A 20474-nucleotide genomic window follows, 5' to 3' on the forward strand; every position below is an offset into this window, starting at 1 on the left:
GAGCAGCCCCACTTCTCTCCAGACAGGCTTTCATTATGCTGAAAGCCAAAGTCTTGGGCAGCTGGATGAGAGCAACTAACACAGAGGACTGGGTCTGTTTTTTTTTTTATTATTTTCTAAAGAGCATTACAAAATATTTTTTTAGTCTCTTCTTTTGCAAGTGATACTTTTTCCCCCTTTCTCAAATTAAAAAAAAAGTAACTGAAATGAACACAGAAAGAGTACGTGCGTGTGTTTTTTTGTTACTTGAGAACTGCTTACAGCAAGAAGATATGAGAGGGTCACTCCTGGAGCAAATGGAAACAGATTTGTGACTCCCATGTGGCAAGAATGAACATCTTGACTTTTCAGCTTTCTGAATACTAAAATATTCCAAAACACTAGATGTGTCGCCAGCAAGCAACCATGAGCTCCAGGTCTCTGTCTATAGAAGAGGCTGCCTGCCGAGTCTCTGCATGTCACAGCTCTGACTGCTTTTTCTTTCAGTTAGTCTTGCTGCGGGTAGTCAGTTTCACCTAGTCACCACTGGATCACCCCCTCAAATTACCCCATTTCACATAAGAACATAGGGGGAGCCCTGCTGGATCAGGCCAAAGGGCCATCTAGTCCAGCTTCCTGTACGTCACAGTGGCCCACTCTTGCAATGGCCCATTCTTTCACTGGAAGGCAAGCAATCCCAGAGCACACACTCCTGCTGAGATGCAACGGCAGCCCTCCTTTGAGGGTTGGCACTTCTGCTAACTGAGGAGGGCTTTGATCCACTCACTCATACCAGTTTTAGAGGCTGGTTGGAAAGGAGCAAGGTCAAAGCTGTGACTTGCAGAAAGACAGCAGCTAGCCTCAAGAACATGCAAGCTTGGTTTACAGAGGTATTGCTTGATGCAGGCATTTATTCCAGCATGCTCCCACTCGCACAAGTGCAGGGGGGAAAGCACATCTTTGGGAATTGGCAAAGAAAGTGAACTCCAGTTTTAGTTGTTTTTAAAGAAGGCAAATTTCTAGCCTGCATGGAGGGTGATATGCTTGGCAGAGCCTTGGGTGCTAGAACTGTTACAAAAAGTAGGATTTGCAGTGATTTGAAACACACTGTCAGCATGGTTGATTTAGACATTTATCAGAATTGGAGTGACTTCTGCAGAACTCATTTATCCTCCTTAGCAGAGCACTGAAAACAAACTGTTGCATGAAGCTTCTTGTTTCTCTTGGGCTTGCTTTAGCACAGGCGCAGCTCTGCAGCTTCCTGATCACCCTCCTTGGCCACGCTGCGAGCTGCTGCTGCTGTTTGCAAGGGGCTTTCAGCCCTGTTTTTCTGTTTGCTCCTGTAATGGTCTTTGCTCTTCAGAAGGGCTTCCTCAGCAGCTGGGCTGATGGTCTGATTTTCTGTTTTGGGTTCCGAGGCTTTCTCCCAGTCTTCAGCAGGGATGCTTGTCAAGGCGGTCCTGGGACGGAGAAAAACAGAACCCCCTGAGACCACATGGGAAAGATGGAGTTTGGAAAGCACAGCTCTCTGGCTTGGGATGGAGCTCTGCAGCACTGGCCCCTCCATGAAGCCAGCTTAGATGGGGGATTGGCAGGAGGTGCCTGCAGTCTGTGCTGATGTTCCTCCACTTTGCTCCCCAGGGGATCCAAAAGGGAGGGGGATGTAGCAGATGAGGAAATGTGGAGGACAGTGGTGGGCCTGAGCATCTGTTCTCTTAAAAAATGAACAGGACCAGGAAGTGTGGAGGAAAAGAGAACGGAGGTCTAAGCATTAGAGGTGGCAGCCATCCCACAAAGTTGGGGGGGGGGGATAGCATTTGGCACTCTGCCACGGGAAGGCTTGGCCCTGCTTGACAAGCCCCACCATCTTAACTAGCTCCCAGCCATCTGGGTACCTGTGCTGGACATCAGTGGTCCCCACACTGTCGTCATATATTTTCAGCAGGCTGCCTGCCTGTCCGTCCTTCTCCTTTGCTTCCTGTAACCTGAACACCAGTGAAATGGCACACGAGTTAATGGAGCTGCTTTGGCAGCCTAACAGCTGCCAGGAGAGAAAAAGCCCATCTCTCCCCCCTCCCCCAGTCCTCCAGTTCCTCTCCAAGGACAACACTGGGTGGATGTACCTCGGATTGTGCTGTTAGTCACCCTCCTTCAATATAAATCTGCTTTGGAAACCTCTTTGGTTGAAAAATAATATAAATGATGGAACAATTTATTCTTGCCTCCCTGAGAGAAGTTTTCTCCAGACAGCAGGATGTAAGTGCCCCAAGAATAAGGTTAGCGCATCATCTATGATTTGGCTCTTTGCAAAATATGAAGAGGATAAGGTCCCTGCCCCGAGGTGCTTGCAATCTGTAATTTGGCATAGGGAGACAACAGAGGAAGGAGAGGGAGCTGGAGGCAGGGGTATAATGGGAGTGTAATGTGTATTTATTCATTAGAGCATCAGGACTAGGGTGTTATGCCAAGGGCTACCCACAAAAGGAGCTTTTTGAGGGGGCGCGGAAAGAGGAGCAGAGTGCGGCACAGCTTTACATGCAGGCGGTTCTGGGTTTGGACCTCTGCAGAGTCTCTAATGGTTGCTACATGGCAGCAACAGAGATGGCCCATCAAACGGACTCTTGCTTCTTTACCTGGGCTCCAGCCGTTCCTTCACCTTGGCAATGGAGCGGACATATGGGGCAATCTGCTTGGTGATGGTGGTCAGGTAACTGTTCTCCTGCTTCAGCTGCAGCAGGTCATGGAGCTGTGCTGTAGAGGAGAGAGAGCAGAGTCAAGCCTTTCCCTAAAAGCTCAAGGCAGTTAACAAAATTCATAATAAACATTATGAGCGCAATAAAACCATCAAATATGCACGTTAAAAAATCCACAGCTGTTAAAGTTCACAAGCAGTCAATCCGGAAAAAAACAACCAGTGCACAGGAACTGGACACAAACCCCACAGCAGCATAAAATAGGCGCAACCCATTTTTGCACAGCCCGCAAGTGTACACATTTGATCCCTGTTGCATATATGCAACATTGGGCAGAAGTGGTTTAAAACAGCAGTATAAAACAAACAAATCAAAGATACCCAAATCAGAAACATCATATACAGGAATAAGCCATAAGGGGTGAGAGTGAAAAAAGCAGTTCACCCACCCCGACCCTCCGACCCACACTCAAAATGCCAAGCTGAATGAGCAATTCCTCAACCCTTGCTGTGGGGAACAGTTCTTATCTCATAAGCAAGTTCCACAGCTGTGGTGCCACCCCAAAAAAAGCCTTGCTTCTTGCCATAACCCCCAGACTTCTGTTAGACGCCGCATTTGAAGCAGGGCCCCATCAGATGAACTTGAGGGACGGGGTGGGATACATGGAAGCAGATGGTCCCTTGGGCCGTAGCACTGACTCTACACAAAGCCTTGGCCTCTGGGCAGCCTTGGAGCTGACCCGCACATTAGAGGAGGTGTGGAGAAGGCAGGATTCTAAGTCGTGCCACCTGACTCTTTGTGGGGGCAGAGGTCACATTCTGAAATTCCCCCCTTCCTGATCTAAAATGCAACTTGTGTGTGTGTCAAAAATTCAAGGGGGGGGGGTAGTTGTGTCATTCTGTTGCAGGCAAAGCAAGGGAGAGTAATGCAACAGCTGGAAGGTAAACAAAAGTACTGCAGCATCTGCACATACATGCGACTGACAAAGTGGGGGCTCTGGATCCAACGGTGCCTGCCCCACCAGCCTCTTCATTCAGGGTTCCTATTGGCTTCCCCTACACACACAGAAGCCCAACTTCCTTATCAACCTGATGGCCATTGGTGGCCTGAAATGTGCCCCAAGGAGGTGACCTAGAGCTCCGGACCTGCCTTTCAGGGTGAGAAGGGACTCTGCCCCTACCTTCATAGATCTCTTGCTCATTGGCCACTCGCTGGTATGTTTCTTCCCAGGTCTGCAACACAAAGTTAAAATTGGGTGCATGCATTCCATCATCATCATCATCTGTCATCCAGGACTCGTCCAAGGCCCCCTGACCCTTAAATTGCAGCCCCCTTTATTATGCCCCTTTCCTTGGATGTGAAGAGAGAGCAATGCAATGAAAGAGGAAGCGTGATTCTCTCCTCCACACTTCCTCTTCAGCTCCATTCTCTTCTTGAATCCAGCAGACATTCTAGCCCACCACTCTTTATCTCCTCTGCGCTTTCTCTTCTGCTCTAACCTCCTCTTCCTTTTCCAATCAAGGGAACTGGGAAAAGAGGGGAACAGAGGTGGAGGTGACAATGGCAGTTCTCTTGTGAAGCAAAGGGGACAACGACACCAGCATTCAATGTGCGTCCTCACACACCAGGAGGTCTTATGGAGACAATCCCTGAACACTGCTATGCAAACAGTCATTTGTCTTTGATTCAAATACGTTCTGATAGCCATTCAGGAACTCTGTGTAGTCCTATGGCTGCTTGGGAGAGACATAAAACTCTGGATTTCAGGACACTGAATGAATTATGCAAATACAACATATTTTCTTAATTTATTCTATCTTTGTTGCACTTGGGGAGAGTCAAGGAGGGGCTCTAGAGAACAGACACCACCATCCTGCAGCCCTTGGAAATCCTATCCAGCCCCAGTTCTGGCTTCTAAGATTTCAACATGTATCTGTATTGCCTGAGCGTCTCTGTAGCCATGAGGTCTAGAAACTTAAGGTTTGGGTTTTGTTCTTAAAGTGCATACCTTGCTGCAGTCACTACCACCAGTTCTGGCTTTTGAATCAATCCCTGTGATTACCTCTTCAAAAGCGCTCCTCATCATCTCCACGGATGAATACTCTGAAGCAATCTGCACGTCCATCTGGAGGGACTTCTGCAAGATCTCGCTCACGATCTCTGTCTTGATGAGGGAGTGGTGCTTGGTGAGGTCCCGGTGCAGCTCCTGCACTTGGTCCTTCAGGTTCTGAATCTCCACCTGGAGGGCCTGCAATAAACCAGGGAAAGGAAATTGGTGCTGGAGGTTTCAGATGCTGAGGGTGAAGGGTCAGTCACAGAATGCCAACAAGCCAGTTCTGCTGAGGAGGTGCAGAAGGCTGCTTGCCTGGAAAGCAAGGCTTACATTGTAGCCTAGGGAGGGGGGCAGTGCATCCCATTAGTGGAGGGACTGGATAGAGATGTCTCTGGGTGGTGGTACAAACCAAGCTTCTTATTTGGGATGGGGATAATAATAATATGCAGCACACCCTGTGATCAGTGTCCTCCATGTACATTATCTCAGTAAGGTTGGCCACAGTGACAAAAGCAAGGTGGAGTCGGTGTGTGACACTGGGTTGCCTGGCGACAGCCATGAATTCACGGCCAAGGTAAGATTAGCTCCTTCTCTTAACCACACTGGTGATAGCCAGTAGCCACCTCCCACCAGCTGAGGTGACCCCAGGCATGGGCACCTCCTTGCAAAGATCCCGATCCTTACTCGATACATATTCTCGTAGTTTCTGCAGTGCTCTGTGAAGGGGGTCTCTCCACCCTCGGCCAGAAGGACTTTGGTGCTGATGTAGCGGTGCATGGTGGGCTTCCTCACCAGGGATCCTGTCAGAGACATCTTTTCACAAGCAGAGGGGCAGCCTGGCACCATGAGGGTTTTGGAACAGGAGCTGCCTGACATCCTGGAGCAAGGAGAGAAGGAAGACCCGAGAAGAGTGGATAGTGAAGTGCATTGCTCCGTTGGGAGGGGAAAGAACTTTGCACATGTTCAGGTACATTTTTTTCCCACCTTGTGCTGCTGACGTTGCTTTTAATCTTTAATCTTTTAAAAATGTTTTGTCTGATTTTTAAAAACACATGTAAAATGTCATTTTAGTAGCTGCTGAAATGGGAGTGGGGGAGAAATTCTACTTCGTGGGTCAGAAAGGCAGAAAGCTAATATTTTAATAATGAATGAGCAAATCAAAGAATATGGGTGGGGCAGGGAGGGGACACTGTGAGCCTAACTTGCTTGGTCAGAATTATTTAGTAATCATTGCATTTGTAGCCTATGCCTACACTGGGGGAGGTTCACCAAGGGGGGGGGAGATTGATTTCTTAGCATTATAATTTGTATCCCACCCATACACACACCATTTTAAATACAGCCAGATCACAGGTCATTGCCCCAAAGGGCTTGCAGACTTCATATTGACACAAGCGAGGCAATTGGGGGAGGGGAGGGGAGGGGAATGAACATGGAGGGGAGGAACTGGCACTCCATAAACTGCACTTTTAGCCCCCGACTTAGCTTATCCATATGACAATCATTGCAAGCATTTAAAAAATCAGTTCAAAAAACACAGCACAGTATTACAGAAAAAAGAGAAAAAATCCATCTCCCCGAAACTTAGGTTAAAAAAAGAACAAGCTCTCGTATCCTGATACTCCACAGCCTGAAATTTCACTCCTCTGCCCCAGACCATCCTGCTCCTTCCAACATCTGCCCCTTCCTTCCTTGCTGCCCCCTCCACTTGAACCCCACTCCCACAATACATCAGGGATGCCACCTCCCTGACTGCCATTCAACCCCTCCTTAAAAACCACCTGTTTTGGGTGAAGCCTTTTAAGCCCAGCCCCCTGGACCCCATCCTACATAAAAAGCTGCCCTATTATGGAGTCAGGTCGTCCAGCACTGACTGGAGTAGCCCTGCAGAGTTTCAGGTCGGAATGGTTTTCTGCTGTAACACTGTAGGGGGGGGGGACTGGAGGTTTTCTGCTTGCAAATGGCCCCCCCAGAGCCCCCCCTCTGTCACTGAGCAGCAGCCCCTCCCTATGAATTTCACTGTAACAAAGCCTAAGCAAGAGTCATAATCACCTTTCCTTCCCCCAGCCTTTCCTTGATCCCCTTCCTTCCTCTGCAGACAGTATCTGTTCTACTTGGATTGCAAAAAGAGCCTCTTGCGCGGTGGATCGTGGCACAAAAATGACACTGCCCAGGAACAAACCCAGGCTGCAGCTTGCCAGCCATGCAATGCCAGGTCCCCACTTACGGATCAGAAGGTTTGCCCAAACCGGTGGATCACACCTTCCTGCTGGTTCCTCCTTTCCCAGCTGGCCTTCCTCCTCCTCTGGCGGTGACTTGGCTTGTGATACGCTGCCTCAGTTTCCCTCTGGTTGCCCCCAGCAGAACCCATCGCTTCCCTCCTCCTCAAAAACACGTTTTCAGAGCAGGCAGCCTCTGCCTGCAGGACAAAGCAGCTGTGGTGGAGCGAAGGAGCCCGTGATGTCAATGGTCCTAAATATATCCAGTGCCAGGGAACTGTACCCTGGTAGAGTTCTCTGAAATTCTGATAAAAATAGGGACAGAGAAAACGGCCTGCTCAAGGGGGACTTTGGATACGAGCCGCTTCTCAGGTAAGCTGGGAAAGAAAGATGAGGGCTCACTGGCCAGGGGCAAACAACATTTGCAGAAGGCAAGTGGACAGGTGGCACTGCTCAGGTGGACTGCTCTTGCTCAGAAGCCATAATCTCCAATGTTTTCCTCCTCCCCACTCTCCCCTCTACCCACCAGCAACCTTCAATGGCTGGATGTGTGTGACAGTGTTAGGCTGTAGGTACAGGGCCATTGAGAAGCAGCACCAACAAAACTTTTCTGCCCGACCAACTGCCCTCACTAAGCCTCTGAGCCAACAGCTACTCAACTTTTTGTCTGCCATACTGCCAAACAGGCACAATGACTCCATAAATGAAAAATATGATGTACCTTCGCTTTAGTACCTGCCAACAAGGCTGACCAAAACCTTCAGGTGCCTGAGACGAAACACCAAATGTCACCACACCTGCCTTATTGGCCAACACACCTGTGACTTCCTCTGTCCCTCCTCCTGTTCCTTGGATTCAAAAAAGAAGGTAACAGAGCGGAAGACAAAGTTGAGAGGAGATGAGAATGATGGGCTAGGACAGGGGTGCCCAAACCCTGGCCCGGGGGCCACTTGCGGCCCTCGGAGGCTCCCAATCTGGCCCGCGGGGAGCCCCCAGTCTCCAATGAGCCTCTGGCCCTCCAGAGACTTTCTGGAGCCCATGCTGGCCTGAAGCAACTACTCTCACTGTGAAGATGACTGTTCGACCTCTCACCTGAGCTGTGGGATGAGGTCTCCCTCCACTACTTGCTGTTTCATGTCTGTGATGCAGCAGTGGCAGCAAAGGAAAGACTGGCCTTGCTTTGTGAAAGGTCCTTTATAGGCCTTGAGCTACTGCAAGACCTTCATTCATTTGTATGTTCCATCTCTAATATATTCATTTATGTAAATTTATTCAAATTTGAAATTAATTATTTTTTTCCCTGGCCCCCGACACAGTGTCAGAGAGATGATGTGGCCCTCCTGCCAAAATATTTGGACACCCCTGGGCTAGGACATTGAAGGCAGTCTAGCCTTCTGCACTTCCTCTGCATTCCAACACTCCATCACTCTCCTCTCCTCCCCACTTCCTCTTCCACTCCATTCCTCTCTTCCTTTTTGAATGGGCCCTTTCTTGGCTGCTGTTCCACTGGAGAAACTGGACACTTGCCAGTGACGCAACTGACATCATGTCTAGCTTTGCCCCCCAAAGCAAACATTCTGGCAGTGTCCAAATGAGTGCATCCAACTTTTGTTCAGACAAAAGTGTGATTCTCCCTCCCCCAAAGAAAACCTTCTCTTCCTGACTCAACATTCCATGCTTGTCCATTTCCTGATCCATGTTGCATCTTGCTCCTTTATTCAGAGGAACGTAGACACCCCTCCCCCCTTTTTAAAAATCATCCCAGGGAGGGGCTGAAACAAATGCTTATGCAAGATTTTGGTGTAGTCCAGCAGTGCGAAACAGGCTCTGCCACTGAGCTGCAGGCCTCTCCTTTGTCTTGTCTCTTATTCTCTAGTCTGCCGGTGTGCAAGTACCATCCGTATTAATTTTTGTCCAGCACTTAGCTCCTTTCAGGCACGTAATACATCATCATTTGGGTCCAGAATTACTGCAAAAAGTGGATTTTCAGAATTTTCATTCTGGACATTCAAACCATTCGTTTCCTTAGCCCTCTGAATGACCCAGCTTGAATGCCAGATCCCATGGTGCAAATGTCAGCCACAGGTCACAGGGACCTTTCTGCACATTTCATGGCTGCAAACTCAGGTGTACAGCTAACGTACACCTGACTGGTTCGTGTCACCTCTTTGGAGAGTGTTCCTACATGTTGAGACGAGGGTGCCCAAGCACACTTTTTTCCCCTCACCCACAAATTATATTTTTCGGTGTGCACTGCAAAGACTTAGATGTACACCCCAAACATGTAAACATGTGTGAATCAGCCTGCAATCCTAGCACCATGGCTAGGAGGATCAGAATGAGAGTTCCTCATTTTTGGACCCTGGCTCAGTTGCCAGCCATTCCAGGAAGGTCCAATGAAACGTTCCTCAGGTTCATCCATTGTGGCTTCCAGGAACTAGCACTTTGTTCCAGCTGCTAATCAGGATGGCTGTTTTTTCCTCTGACATTCCTAGGACACCAGATATGAAGCCCAACTGAAGGGCACTGAAGGGGAGAAAAGGCAGGAAGCCATCAAAAGCCATCTTGGACTCCCCAAATGTCTCCAATCCACACGTGGCTTTTCAAAGCAGTTCTTGTCTTGGAAACAGCACTATTTTTCTTCCCCCCTCCCCCGCCGTTCTTGCCAAAAAAAATGCCCCCGTGCCATTGACTCACATGTTACTGTTGCCCATTCCTGGTCCTATACTCCCTGCATTTACCACAACGGAGCGACGGGGGGTGAGGAGTAGCAGCGGCTCCAAGCAGTGAGCAAACTCAGCCCGGTACTCAGTGTTGATCTGGAAGAGAATCAGTGAGTAAGAAAAGACCCAAAGTCAGAAGCTCTTTGCCAGTGCGTGGAAATAAGGGCTATTTGGTTAGGAAAGACATGGTGCTGAGAAAATGACACTTGGCCCTGCTATTCTGGCAGCATACTTTTGCCCACCCGCCTGGGTACCAGTCAGCAATGTGGGGAGGGGGCAGGAAAATGCACACCACTCGGTCTACCGGTAAACGTATATATTACATTCATATATGTCACTTTTTAAATACTGCCCTTCCTCCAAGGAGTTCACCCTGAACTCCACCCTGGTGGACATGGTTCCTTCTTTTGTCTTCACAACAGCCCTGTGGGATAGGTAAGGCTCAAAGTGACTGGCCCAAGTTCACCCAGGAAGGACTGGCCCAAGTTCATGGCTGAGCGGGGATTTGAACCTGGATCTTCCAGGTCTAAATCTACTCCCAAATCATTACACCAGTGGTTCTCAAACTTTTTTGAAGCCCTAGGCTGCTGCCTGATTTATGAACGCCAAGGAGTGCGGTTATAATTCTGATTGGGCAGCAGTGTGTTCAGGGCTGTAGCTGGGGGGTGGGGGCCGGGTGGGTTTTGCCGCCCCCCCCCCGAGCCAGCAGTTTGCCCTCCCTAGTATTTTTTCCAAACCTGCCCTCTTCATCTAATCTGGTGTCCGTTGGGGGTGATTTGAAGCCCTTTTTGCTTCATTTTCTTTGCACAGAAAGGAAGACGGCTTGGTGCTTCTGGCAGGGATTGGGGAGGAGAGAGAGAGTGCATGTGTGTAGAGTGAGTAGAACAGGGTCCTGGAGGGGCTCCTTGGAAGTTATGACCTCTGGTCACCCTGCCCCCATCCAGAGCACATGGAGAGCGGGGCTGGTCAAGAATAGCTACAAGAAAGTTGGGAGAGATTTCTACTTGTACTGGCTGGGGGAAGGGAGGGTGCTATTTCTTCTACTGTGGAACATGCTAATTACTACAATGGTATTGCTGTGGGGGGGGGGGCGCAGGGAGAAATATTTCTGTTTGGAGAAATCATGGGGGCAGGTTCTTGCCTTTCAGATATACTCATACTTTTAAAATTAGTGGCTGCTGCCTGGGGGCTGGGGAAACCCTTTTTCTGGTGGGAGAAAACATGCAAAGTATTTGAGCTAAGGAGAACCAAGAACTTAAGTGTGGAAAAGGTTCTAAGCAGGGGCGGATCCGGGGGAGGCCATGGGTGCATACCCCCCCAACTGTCCTGCCAGCAGGGAAGGGCGCCAGCCAGGATGGAGAGCAAAATCAGGTGTCAGGGGAACACTCACTGGGCGGGTGTCAAGAAGATTGGCATCAAACAGCCACAGAGGCTTTAAGCTCAATCAGGAGCCCAGGTCTACCCAAACAGATAGACCTGGGCTCCAAGTCCAGACGGGAGTTCAGGTCTACCCACCCAGCAAATAGCCACAGAGGCCTGAGGGGGGACATGATTGAGACATATAAAATTATGCAAGGGATGGCTAGAGAGATGTTCTTTTCCCTCTCACAACACCAGAACCAGGGGACAGCCACTAAAATTGAGTGTTGGGAGAGTTAGGACGGACAAAAGAAAATATTTCTTTACCCAGCATGTAATTAGTCTGTGGAACTACTTGCCACAGGAAGTGGTGATGGCAACTTGCTTAGATGCCTTTAAGAGGGGATTGGACAAATTTCTGGAGGAAAGTCCACCACAGGTTACAAGTCATGAAAGGTATGTGCAAGCTCCTGATTTTAGAAGTAGGCTACCTCAATGCCAGATACAGGCTAGGACACCAGGATGCAGGTTGTGTCTTGCTGTCTTTTGTGCTCCCTGAAGCATTTGGTAGGCTACTGTGAGATACAGGAAGTTGGACTAGATGGGCCTTTGGCCTGATTCAGCAGGGCTCTTCTTATGTTCTTATGTAGGCTACAAGCTCAGTCAGGAGCCCAGGTCTACCCAAGCAGGTAGACTGGCCTCCAAGTCCAGGTGGGAGCCCAGATCCAGGTCTGCCTGCCCAGCAAATGTCCACAGAAGCGATAAGCTCAAACAGGAGCCCAGGTCTACATAGCAGGTAAACCTGGGCTCCAAGTCCAGACGGGAGCCCAGGTCTACCCACCCAGCAAATGGCCACAGAGGTGATAAGCTCAAGCAGGACCCCAGGTCTACCCAGCTGAGCCCAGGTCTGCCCAGCTGGTAGACCTGGGCTCCAAGTCGTGAGCCCAGGTCTGCCTGCCTGGTTGACCTGGACTCTGAAGGTAGTGCTCATGGCCCCCTCCCAAACAGACACTGGATCCACCCCTGGTTCTAAGGAGATTCAACTCTCAGAAAGCTGGGAGGATTCAGCTCATCCAGGTAGATTCAATACATTCAAATCTTCTGTACTTTGCTTTTTAAAAGTCATGAATATTGTAAAAAAAAAACTAGTGTTCCAATGGCTACTGTATTTGACTAGCATATCTTTTCTCTTGCGTTTATGTAAATACATTTTATTTTAATATGTATCAATGCATCAGCAATGTGTCATTGACAAATGTTATATAGGTACTAGATAGGCGCTATATAGTGTTGTATAGGTGCTAGATAGGCGTTTAGGTGTTAGATAGGCACTAGATAGGTGATGCATAGGTGTTAGATAGGCGTTAGATAGGTGATAAGTGCTAGATAGGCGCTATATAGGTGTTAAATAGACACTATATAGGTGCTAGATAGGCATTACATAGGCGCTATATAGACATTAAAAAGGTGTTATGTAGGCGCTGTATAATTGCTAGATAGGCACTATATAGGTGCTAGATAGGCATATAGGTGTTAGGCGCTAGATAGGTGTTGCATAGGCATTAGATAGATGCTAGATAGGTGCTAGATAGGTGTTGCATAGGCACTAGATAGGAGTTAGATAGGTGTTAAATAAGTGTAAGATAGGTGCTAGATAGGCACCATAAAGGTGTTAAATAGATGCTATATAGGTGTTAGGCGTTATGTAGGCACTATATAGGCGTTATATAGGCGCTGTAAAGGTGCTACAAAGGTGCTAGATAGGCATTATATAGGTGTTAGATAGGCGCTACAAAGGCATTAAATAGGTGTTGCAAAGCCACTAGATAGTCAGATAGGTGCTAGATAGGTGCTAGGTGTTATATAGGTGTTAGATAGGCGCTATGTAGGTGTTAAATAGGTGCTATGTAGGTGTTAGATAGGTGCTAGATAGGAGCTAGATAGGTGTTAAATAGACACTCTATAGATGTTAGATAGGCGTTATATAGGCGTTATGTAGTTAGATAGGTGCTAAAGAGGCGCTATATAGGTGCTAGGTGTTAAATAGATGCTAGATAGGTGTTAGGTGCTAGATAGGTGCTACATATGTGTTAAACAGACACTATATAGGTGTTAGGCTATATAGGCGCTAAATAGGTGTTATGTAGTTGTTAGGTGCTAAATAGGCGTTATATAGGTGTTAAATAGGTGTTAGATAGGCGTTATATAGGTGCTAGATAGGCACTATATAGGTGCTAGATAGGCATTATACAGGTGAAATAGGCGCTATATAGGCGTTAATTAGGTGTTACGTAGGTGTTAGATAGGCACTATATAGGTGCTAGATAGGCATTATACAGGTGTTATATAGGTGTTAATTAGGTGTTACGTAGGTGTTAGATAGGCACTATATAGGTGCTAGATAGGTGTTGCACAGGCACTACATAGGAGCTACATAGGTGTTAGATAGGCGTTATATAGGTGTTAAATAGGTGTTATGTAGGTAGATAGGTGCTAGATAGGCACTATATAGCTGCTAGATAGGTGTTAAATATGCAGAATATTTGTGTTATGTAGAATATAGATAGAATATAGGTGTTATGTAGAATATAGATAGGCGCTAGTTAGGTGTTAAATAGGCGTTATATAGGCACTGTATTGGTGTCAGATAGGTGCTACAGTGCTAAATAGGCATTAAATAGGTGTTATGTAGGTGTTAGATAGGCGCTATATTAGGTGCTAGATAGCCACTATATAGGTGCTTGACAGGTGTTATATAGGTGTTAGATAGGCACTATATAGGTGCTGAATAGGTGTTGCATAGGTACTAGATAGGTGCTAGATAGGGGCTAGATAGGTGTTAAATAGAAGCTATATAGGTGATAGGTAGGCACTTTCAATACAAGTAAATACTACCTGCATCTCAGTGATATGTTTTACTTTTGCAGGGTTGCAGGCTTGTGTATTGCACTGATGTGTAAATGAAAGGATATGTTGTGTGTTATTTCTATGTAGGCAATACATTTTACATTGCATGCAGAGATGCATTTATTCTATGCCAATTATTGTTACATTGCTTTACAGCTAATGAATTCATCTTTCCAAAAAAAAAAAAAAACCACCTTGTTTTCTCTTCATGAAATTTGGGGGAGTTTCGGGTATTTGATGTTTCTCCATACTTATCCTTTCATTTTGCCGCCCCCCCCCCCCCCCGTATTATACCCGACATCATTGCCCCGCTTGAAAAAATAGTCGCACCCCCCACCTCTAGAATCCTGGCTACGGGCCTGAGTGTGTTTAACCCTTGATGCACATAGCCTAATCTGTCAGTTTCACAAACCACCAAAAATTGGGTCATGGGTCCTGGACCCACAGTTTGGGAACCGCTGCACTACACCATCCTGGCTCTTGTCACAACAGCCCCCTGTAACTACATCCTGATTTAAATCATTACAGTGTTTGCTTCTCTAAGCAATTTTGTAATTTTCCTAGGAGTACGTCCCAATGAACATGGAGGCCGTTTCATTTCTTGCCAACTCGTTCTCCCACAGCAGAAAAGAGGGTGAGGCCAGATTTCCGGGGGGGGGGGGGTGCATCCAATGACATGAAGTAGTCAAGCCTGCACTACCCTCTCTGGGGGGCATGCTCCAAGCCTTACCTTTTCTCCTCCATTGAACTAAACACCTCTCCCCTATCCATTAACCCTCTGCACCTGGGGGCAGGGCAGCTTGGTATTTAAGCCCTAGGCAAGTGTATTAGTTTGCCTCTTAGTTTGCTCAGTTCCTTTAAAAAAATTCCTGAGCGCTCCTCCTGGTTGCGCCTCATTGCTCCTGCTGTAGGAGGAATCCTGGCATTGCCCTCCATCCTAGCCCCCCCCCCCCCCAATAAAACTCTGCTGGGTGGATGTCAGGACTGGATAAGCTACATGTGGCAAAGAGAGAGAGGTGGGGCTTTGTTTTCAGTGGAGACCCACACGTGTCGCAACATTCTGGGGCAATGCTGGGTATAGAATTTTGAGTTAGTGAAAATGTGGGAGTCCTCATGGATGTGCATTTAAGCCTGTCTGGTTCCCTTCGCCGCAAATGGAAAGGATACAAGCCAACTAAAATACTCAGATTCTTACTTGCTGTTTGGCTACAATGCTCGCTCTGAGAGACCAACCTTGCTGGTTTGAGAAGGCCTCAGACGATGGGGCAGCTTGACAATCTTCTGAAGCCTCTCCATCAGTTGCTGAAATCAGAGAAGCAGATTATTTGAAAATTGTTTTCATGAATGCAACTGACCTGCTGCAAAGACATCTGCAAGCACAGGTGACTGCAAGGACACACACATCATCCCACCCCACAGGGCTTTTCCAACCCTGAATGCTTGTGTTGTTCCAGAATAGGAGGAAAAGCTCCCCTTGTTGGTCCTGAGTCACCAAATTCAGGAAGGTGACCAACTGGGCACTCAGACCCCAATCCTATGCATGTCTAGTCAGCAGTAAGTCTCATTAGAGTTAGTGGGGCTTACTCCCAGGAAAGGGTGGATAGGATTGGATTGTCAATCTGCTCAGGCTGTAAGAAGGGCATCACTTGAACCCAGACCCCACCCTAAAAAAATAGCCAGTAGTATCAGAAGCATCTCCCAAAACACCACTCTTATGCCCTCTCTTTTACATCCTTTGAAACCCACCTTTTTCATGAATTCTTTGACACAATCCATTGGTCCAACCCCACATGTAACTGAAACCAATGTCCCTCCCTTCCCTCTGTTGTCTCCATGCGCTGAATGATAAGACCGTACTATCCAAATTTCCAGCACCAGTGCAGCCGCAATGCAGCCCCAAGGCAAGAGAACAAATGTTCCCATACCTTGAGGAGGCTTCTGTGACTCCCTCCCCAACACAGGAAGCAGTGCATACCCCATTGGCGTAGCAGCACTGGCACAGAAAATTGGGTAGGATTGGGTCCTAAGCCCCTTGGGGCAGGGACCTTTTCTCCTGAATTCTTCAAAACACCACACGTATTAATGGTCACAGCCAAGCTTAGAGAGGGGCCCATATCCTCAGTGGTAGAGCACTAGTTTCTTGCATGCAGTAGGCCTTGAAGCAGTCCCATTGGCAGCATCCCCAAGTAAGACCAGAAAAGATCCTTCTCTGTCTGAGAGCTGCTGCCAGTCAGTGCAGCTGGACCAATGATCTGAGCCCAATCTTATGCATGTCTACTCAGAAGTAAGTCCCCTTAGAGTCAATGGGGCTCACTCCCAGGAAAGTTTCGCTCTCAGGCAGTTAGGCAGTATCCTTTAAATTAACCATAATCATTAAGCCCCTACTCTGAGCAATGACAGAATATGCCCTGCTCAACCGGGCTGAAATTGGATAGGCCCATTTGCTCCAAGCTCCCCCCCCCCCCCAGGACAGAAAACAATACATCAGCACTGAGTGCAGCAAGGATATTTCCAAACCAGAGCCCTAATCTTAAAATATTGCTGCAAACCTGTTAATTAATTTAACAGATCTCCATATAACAGACTCTGGAAATAACAGGCACTGTCTGGTAGGGAGTGGAGTGAGGAGGTTTGGTGGAGGTGAATAGATGGACAGAAGTCCATTTCCCAATCTGCTGCCTGAGGCGGCTGCTTCAGTTGACCTCGTGGATGGGCCAGCCCTGGTTCAAACACAGTAGTCTGACATTGTCAGGGTTGGTGCCAGTTTGCAGGGGAGTCCGGGGCAATGTCCTGCCCCCTCAGCTGGTGTGTTAGGGCCCTGCCACCCAATGATTAGGCAGCAGCAATATGGAGGGCTTTGCTGTGGCACTCCTGATGTCCATGAAGTATGCCAGACCACCAGACAGGTGGCATCCACCATTTAGGGAGGTTACCACAAGGAGTAGGAGGGCTTATCTGGGCAGTGGTGTACAGAGTGCCTCCGGAAGGCTAGAAGATCACCTTAACAACAGTGTGATGTGTTTAGAGATGACCTGGACAGCTGCCTCCATTAGCACATTTGGAGACAGAAACATGATGTGCTCATGCGATGGAGCACCACTGCTGTCAATGCATAAGGACATCAGGTAGCTGGGCTGGGAGAGATTCCAGGGAGCCACTGCCAGTCAGAGTTGGTCAGTCTTGGTTGGCTGGTGGCCTGACTCAGTGGGCAGCATTTCACAGGTGATTTGGTTGACTTATTAGTTTCAAATATTCATACCCCACCTTTCCCCTTCAAAGGGAGGTGTTTGTGGCAGCTTTCAGAAAAGGAAACAAAACTTTAAAACATAGGTGTGCAGCACCTAACTACGGGGATCTGCTCTCCTATCCTTGTTGTTATGTGATTACGTCATTAAGCAAACATTCCAGCCAATTTAGTGCCTTTGTTGCACAAATAGACACTCCCTGCCAGACACTTGCTGGCTGCACAGGTTGCTGAAGACAATTGCCTCTTCTTTGCATTAAGAGCCTCTTTGTTCTGTAAACAGACACTGCTGCAGGCTGTGGGAGACCTGACTGCCTCATTGAGAACCTCTTTGTTGTGCTTTGACCACCATCATATATGTGGTTCGTCGTTATGCGATCCATTGTTAAGTGGCACATGCCTGTAATTGGGGAGGACAACTTACATAGCCTAAATCCAGGAATTCAGCCTTGTTCGCAGAGCTGAGGAAAGCGGAGCAGGTGACCAAGTGGACCTAAAGGGGAGAAGAAAAGAAATTTCATATCAGTTCAGGAAGTGAAGACGCTCGGCTCTGGGAGGCCCTCAGCACCACCAAGACATGCAGCGGAAGGCAAGTGAGGGCCTCTGAGCATGAGCCAAGTTCCAAACTCTGCTCACGAAGTTCACTGGGGCCCAGCCACTCTCCCGTTGCCGAACCTACCTCGGGTTAATGTGAGGATGAAATTGGAGAGAGTGGGAAATGACGCCTGCCACCCTGAGCTTCTTGGAGGAAGGACGGGATATCAGTGTGAACAAAAACACATTACTATGAATGTCAAAGGTGTCTCACCTGTAAGGTGGGCAGCAGAGATGCGAGGTGTGCCAGCTGCTCCTTGAAGGCCTTCTCCTTTTCTTCATACTGGCTGGAAATGCCCAAAATAGCACCTTAAGATTGATTTCTAGAGCCGGCCTGTCTATGCGGCCAGCTGAGGCTTATGCCTCAGGCAGGCAGATTGGCAGCGGTGCCTGCTTCTACCTGCCTGCACACCTCCCCCACTCCTCCTCTCTGGCTTAGGAAAGGAAGAGGCGAACCAAATGGAAGATGAAGTGCAGAAGAGAGTGGTGAGAGTAGCTTATGCTGAAATAAATTAGTCTTCAAGGTCCTGCGAGGAACTTTGTTAAGTTGCATAATGAAAGACTCCTGCAAGCCCAACAATGGGGTCTGCCCTGGGTGTTTCTGTATGAGTCACTGTTCTGCCTTTGCCTCCTTCCAATCAGACTCTGCTTGGGCAGGCTGAGACTGCCACTTCTCTGTGTTGCTTGTGATTGGATAATTCCATCATTCTGAGAGCAACAATCCAGCAGAATTATCTGCTTCTGCAGAAGGCTGCCTTGTCTCTGCATGAGTCACTGCTCAACGCTGATCTCTTATCAATCTTGAGGACTCCCAATCCGGCCCACAGGGAGCCCCCAGTCTCCAATGAGCTTCTGGCCCTCCGGAGACTTGCTGGAGACTGTGCTGGCCCATGACGCTCTCAGCATGACAGCCAACTGTTCGACCTCTTGTGTGAGCTGTGGGACAAGGGCACCGTCACTACTTGCTGTTTCACATCTGTGATGCAGCAGTGGCAGCAAAGGAAAGGATGGCCTTGCTTTGTGCAAGGCCATTTATAGGCCTTGAGCCTATAAATGACCTTCATTCATTCATATAAGTTCCATCTCTAATATAGTCATTTATGTAAATTTATTCAAATTTGAAATGTAAATTAATTCTTTTTTTTTTCCTGGCCCCGACACAGTGTCAGAAAGATGATGTGGCCCTCCTGCCAAAAAGTTTGGACACCCCTGCTTTTGAGGATTGGTTAAGTCTTCCCCTTCCAAGCCCTCTCAGGGTTTTCCTGGGGTGAGTCCTCCAATCTGACAATAACAGGGCACTACTGCTCTGTTAACATTTGGAAATGCTGCCTTCAAAGAGCTTCCTACATTTGCTGTGCAAACGAGCTCCTTTACTCAAAAGTCCCATGATGTTCAATGGGCCTTCCTTCCTTGGGCAGAATTCTAGACTTCATTCAGCAACCCACTGGAGGGCGCTGCAGCTTCCCTGATGAGGAGAGGGGCTGCAAACTGGGAAGAGCAGCAGGTGAAAGGGGAGAGAGGACAAACAAGATTCACTTTTCCTATGATTGCTGAAAAGATTGCTTGGCTTAGCTGTGAGGACAGCAGCTCCAGGAGGCTGGGGGGGGGGGCAGTAATAGCTTCCATCTTGAATGTATTTATTTGGCACAAAAGAGAAACAAGAGCAAAAAAGGAAGGAGCAGCAGTTCCCTGCCCCAAAGTGCTTACAATCTAAACCAGGGAGACTGCAAATATGGCCTCACCCACAGAGGCTGTCCTTCAATGACAAATACAGGTACCTCATGAATAGATTTCCCGACTAGGTGTTGCGCGTCAAACTGCCGTACCTCTGGACAACTTTCAGGAGCATCTTCTTCCTCTCCGCCAATTTCTCCTGCCAAAGAAAGAGACCGTCAACCCCCTTTCAAAGCGACTTGTCACAGTGAGACTGGCCAAGACCTCCTGGCATCAAAATGGTGAGCAGAATGCTGTCCTCCCCTTACCTGGTGATGTGCCAGCCTCGGCTCCTCCCATTCTCTGGTTTGGAAAAGGAAGGGGGGAACGGAACAGAAGTGAGGAGGAGAGATGGGTTTGTTTCCATGTTAGTGTATTTTCCTCCATATGCTTCAAGAAGGGAAAAGTTTTATCCTACCTCATCTCTCAACTTTAGAGGGCTACTTACTGTTCCTGAGATGGGAGTTATATAAGAAGCTGCCATTATTATTATTATTGTCATCCATCTCAATATTGTCAACATTTCCCAATTTCGGCTGGCCAAGGTTTCAGATGGGGAATTTTCTCTACCCCAGCTAGAGATGCTGCCAGGGATTGCACTGGGTGGGACCTTCTAGAGGCCCAGTAGGGGCTCTGCCACTCAGCTGCAGCCTGACAGGTCTGGCTGTACTATGCTTCCTGGCAGGACTTCATCAGGATTTGAACTCAGGACCACTAACACCCACCCAAAGCAAAAAAGAAACCGGGGCCATCCCCGCTGACCGCCTTACCTGCATGTTACTGAACAATGAGTTAATGGACTTCTCTTCTTCGTCTGCACTGTTGCGTACCTCCTCGATCATGGCTTTCAGCAGCACAATCGCCTCCCGCGTGGACGTCTGGAGCTCTTTTACAGCCTGGGTAGAGCAGGGAAGCACAAGCTACATGTGTATCTCTAGACCCCATCTTTAGATCTCTAGACCTTGCATCTCTAGGCCTGGACTGTTTGGC

The 20474-nt window shown here is 48.2% G+C and overlaps 1 protein-coding gene across 6 annotated transcripts in view; it reads right to left on the minus strand.

Moving 5' to 3' along the window:
- Window positions 1–87: 87 nt before the first annotated feature.
- Window positions 88–20474, minus strand: part of RNF207 (ring finger protein 207) — a 30493-nt gene continuing 10106 nt past the window's right edge. For 5 of the 6 annotated variants that reach the window (XM_066636988.1, XM_066636989.1, XM_066636993.1 and 2 more), the window contains 12 exons: window positions 20255–20380; window positions 19598–19644; window positions 17986–18058; window positions 17602–17670; window positions 15167–15235; window positions 9642–9763; window positions 5410–5602; window positions 4735–4920; window positions 3853–3904; window positions 2613–2730; window positions 1875–1964; window positions 88–1439 (listed from right to left, as the gene is read on the minus strand). In XM_066636988.1, the coding sequence (XP_066493085.1) occupies window positions 1214–1439; window positions 1875–1964; window positions 2613–2730; window positions 3853–3904; window positions 4735–4920; window positions 5410–5602; window positions 9642–9763; window positions 15167–15235; window positions 17602–17670; window positions 17986–18058; window positions 19598–19644; window positions 20255–20380 (1371 nt within the window). In that variant the 3' untranslated portion in view covers window positions 88–1213. The remainder of the gene's footprint in view (window positions 1440–1874; window positions 1965–2612; window positions 2731–3852; window positions 3905–4734; window positions 4921–5409; window positions 5603–9641; window positions 9764–15166; window positions 15236–17601; window positions 17671–17985; window positions 18059–19597; window positions 19645–20254; window positions 20381–20474) is intronic. The other variant, XM_066636990.1, reaches the window with a different exon arrangement.

This window comes from Tiliqua scincoides, chromosome 9, assembly GCF_035046505.1.
Source record: "Tiliqua scincoides isolate rTilSci1 chromosome 9, rTilSci1.hap2, whole genome shotgun sequence".
Classification (NCBI taxonomy): domain Eukaryota; kingdom Metazoa; phylum Chordata; class Lepidosauria; order Squamata; family Scincidae; genus Tiliqua; species Tiliqua scincoides.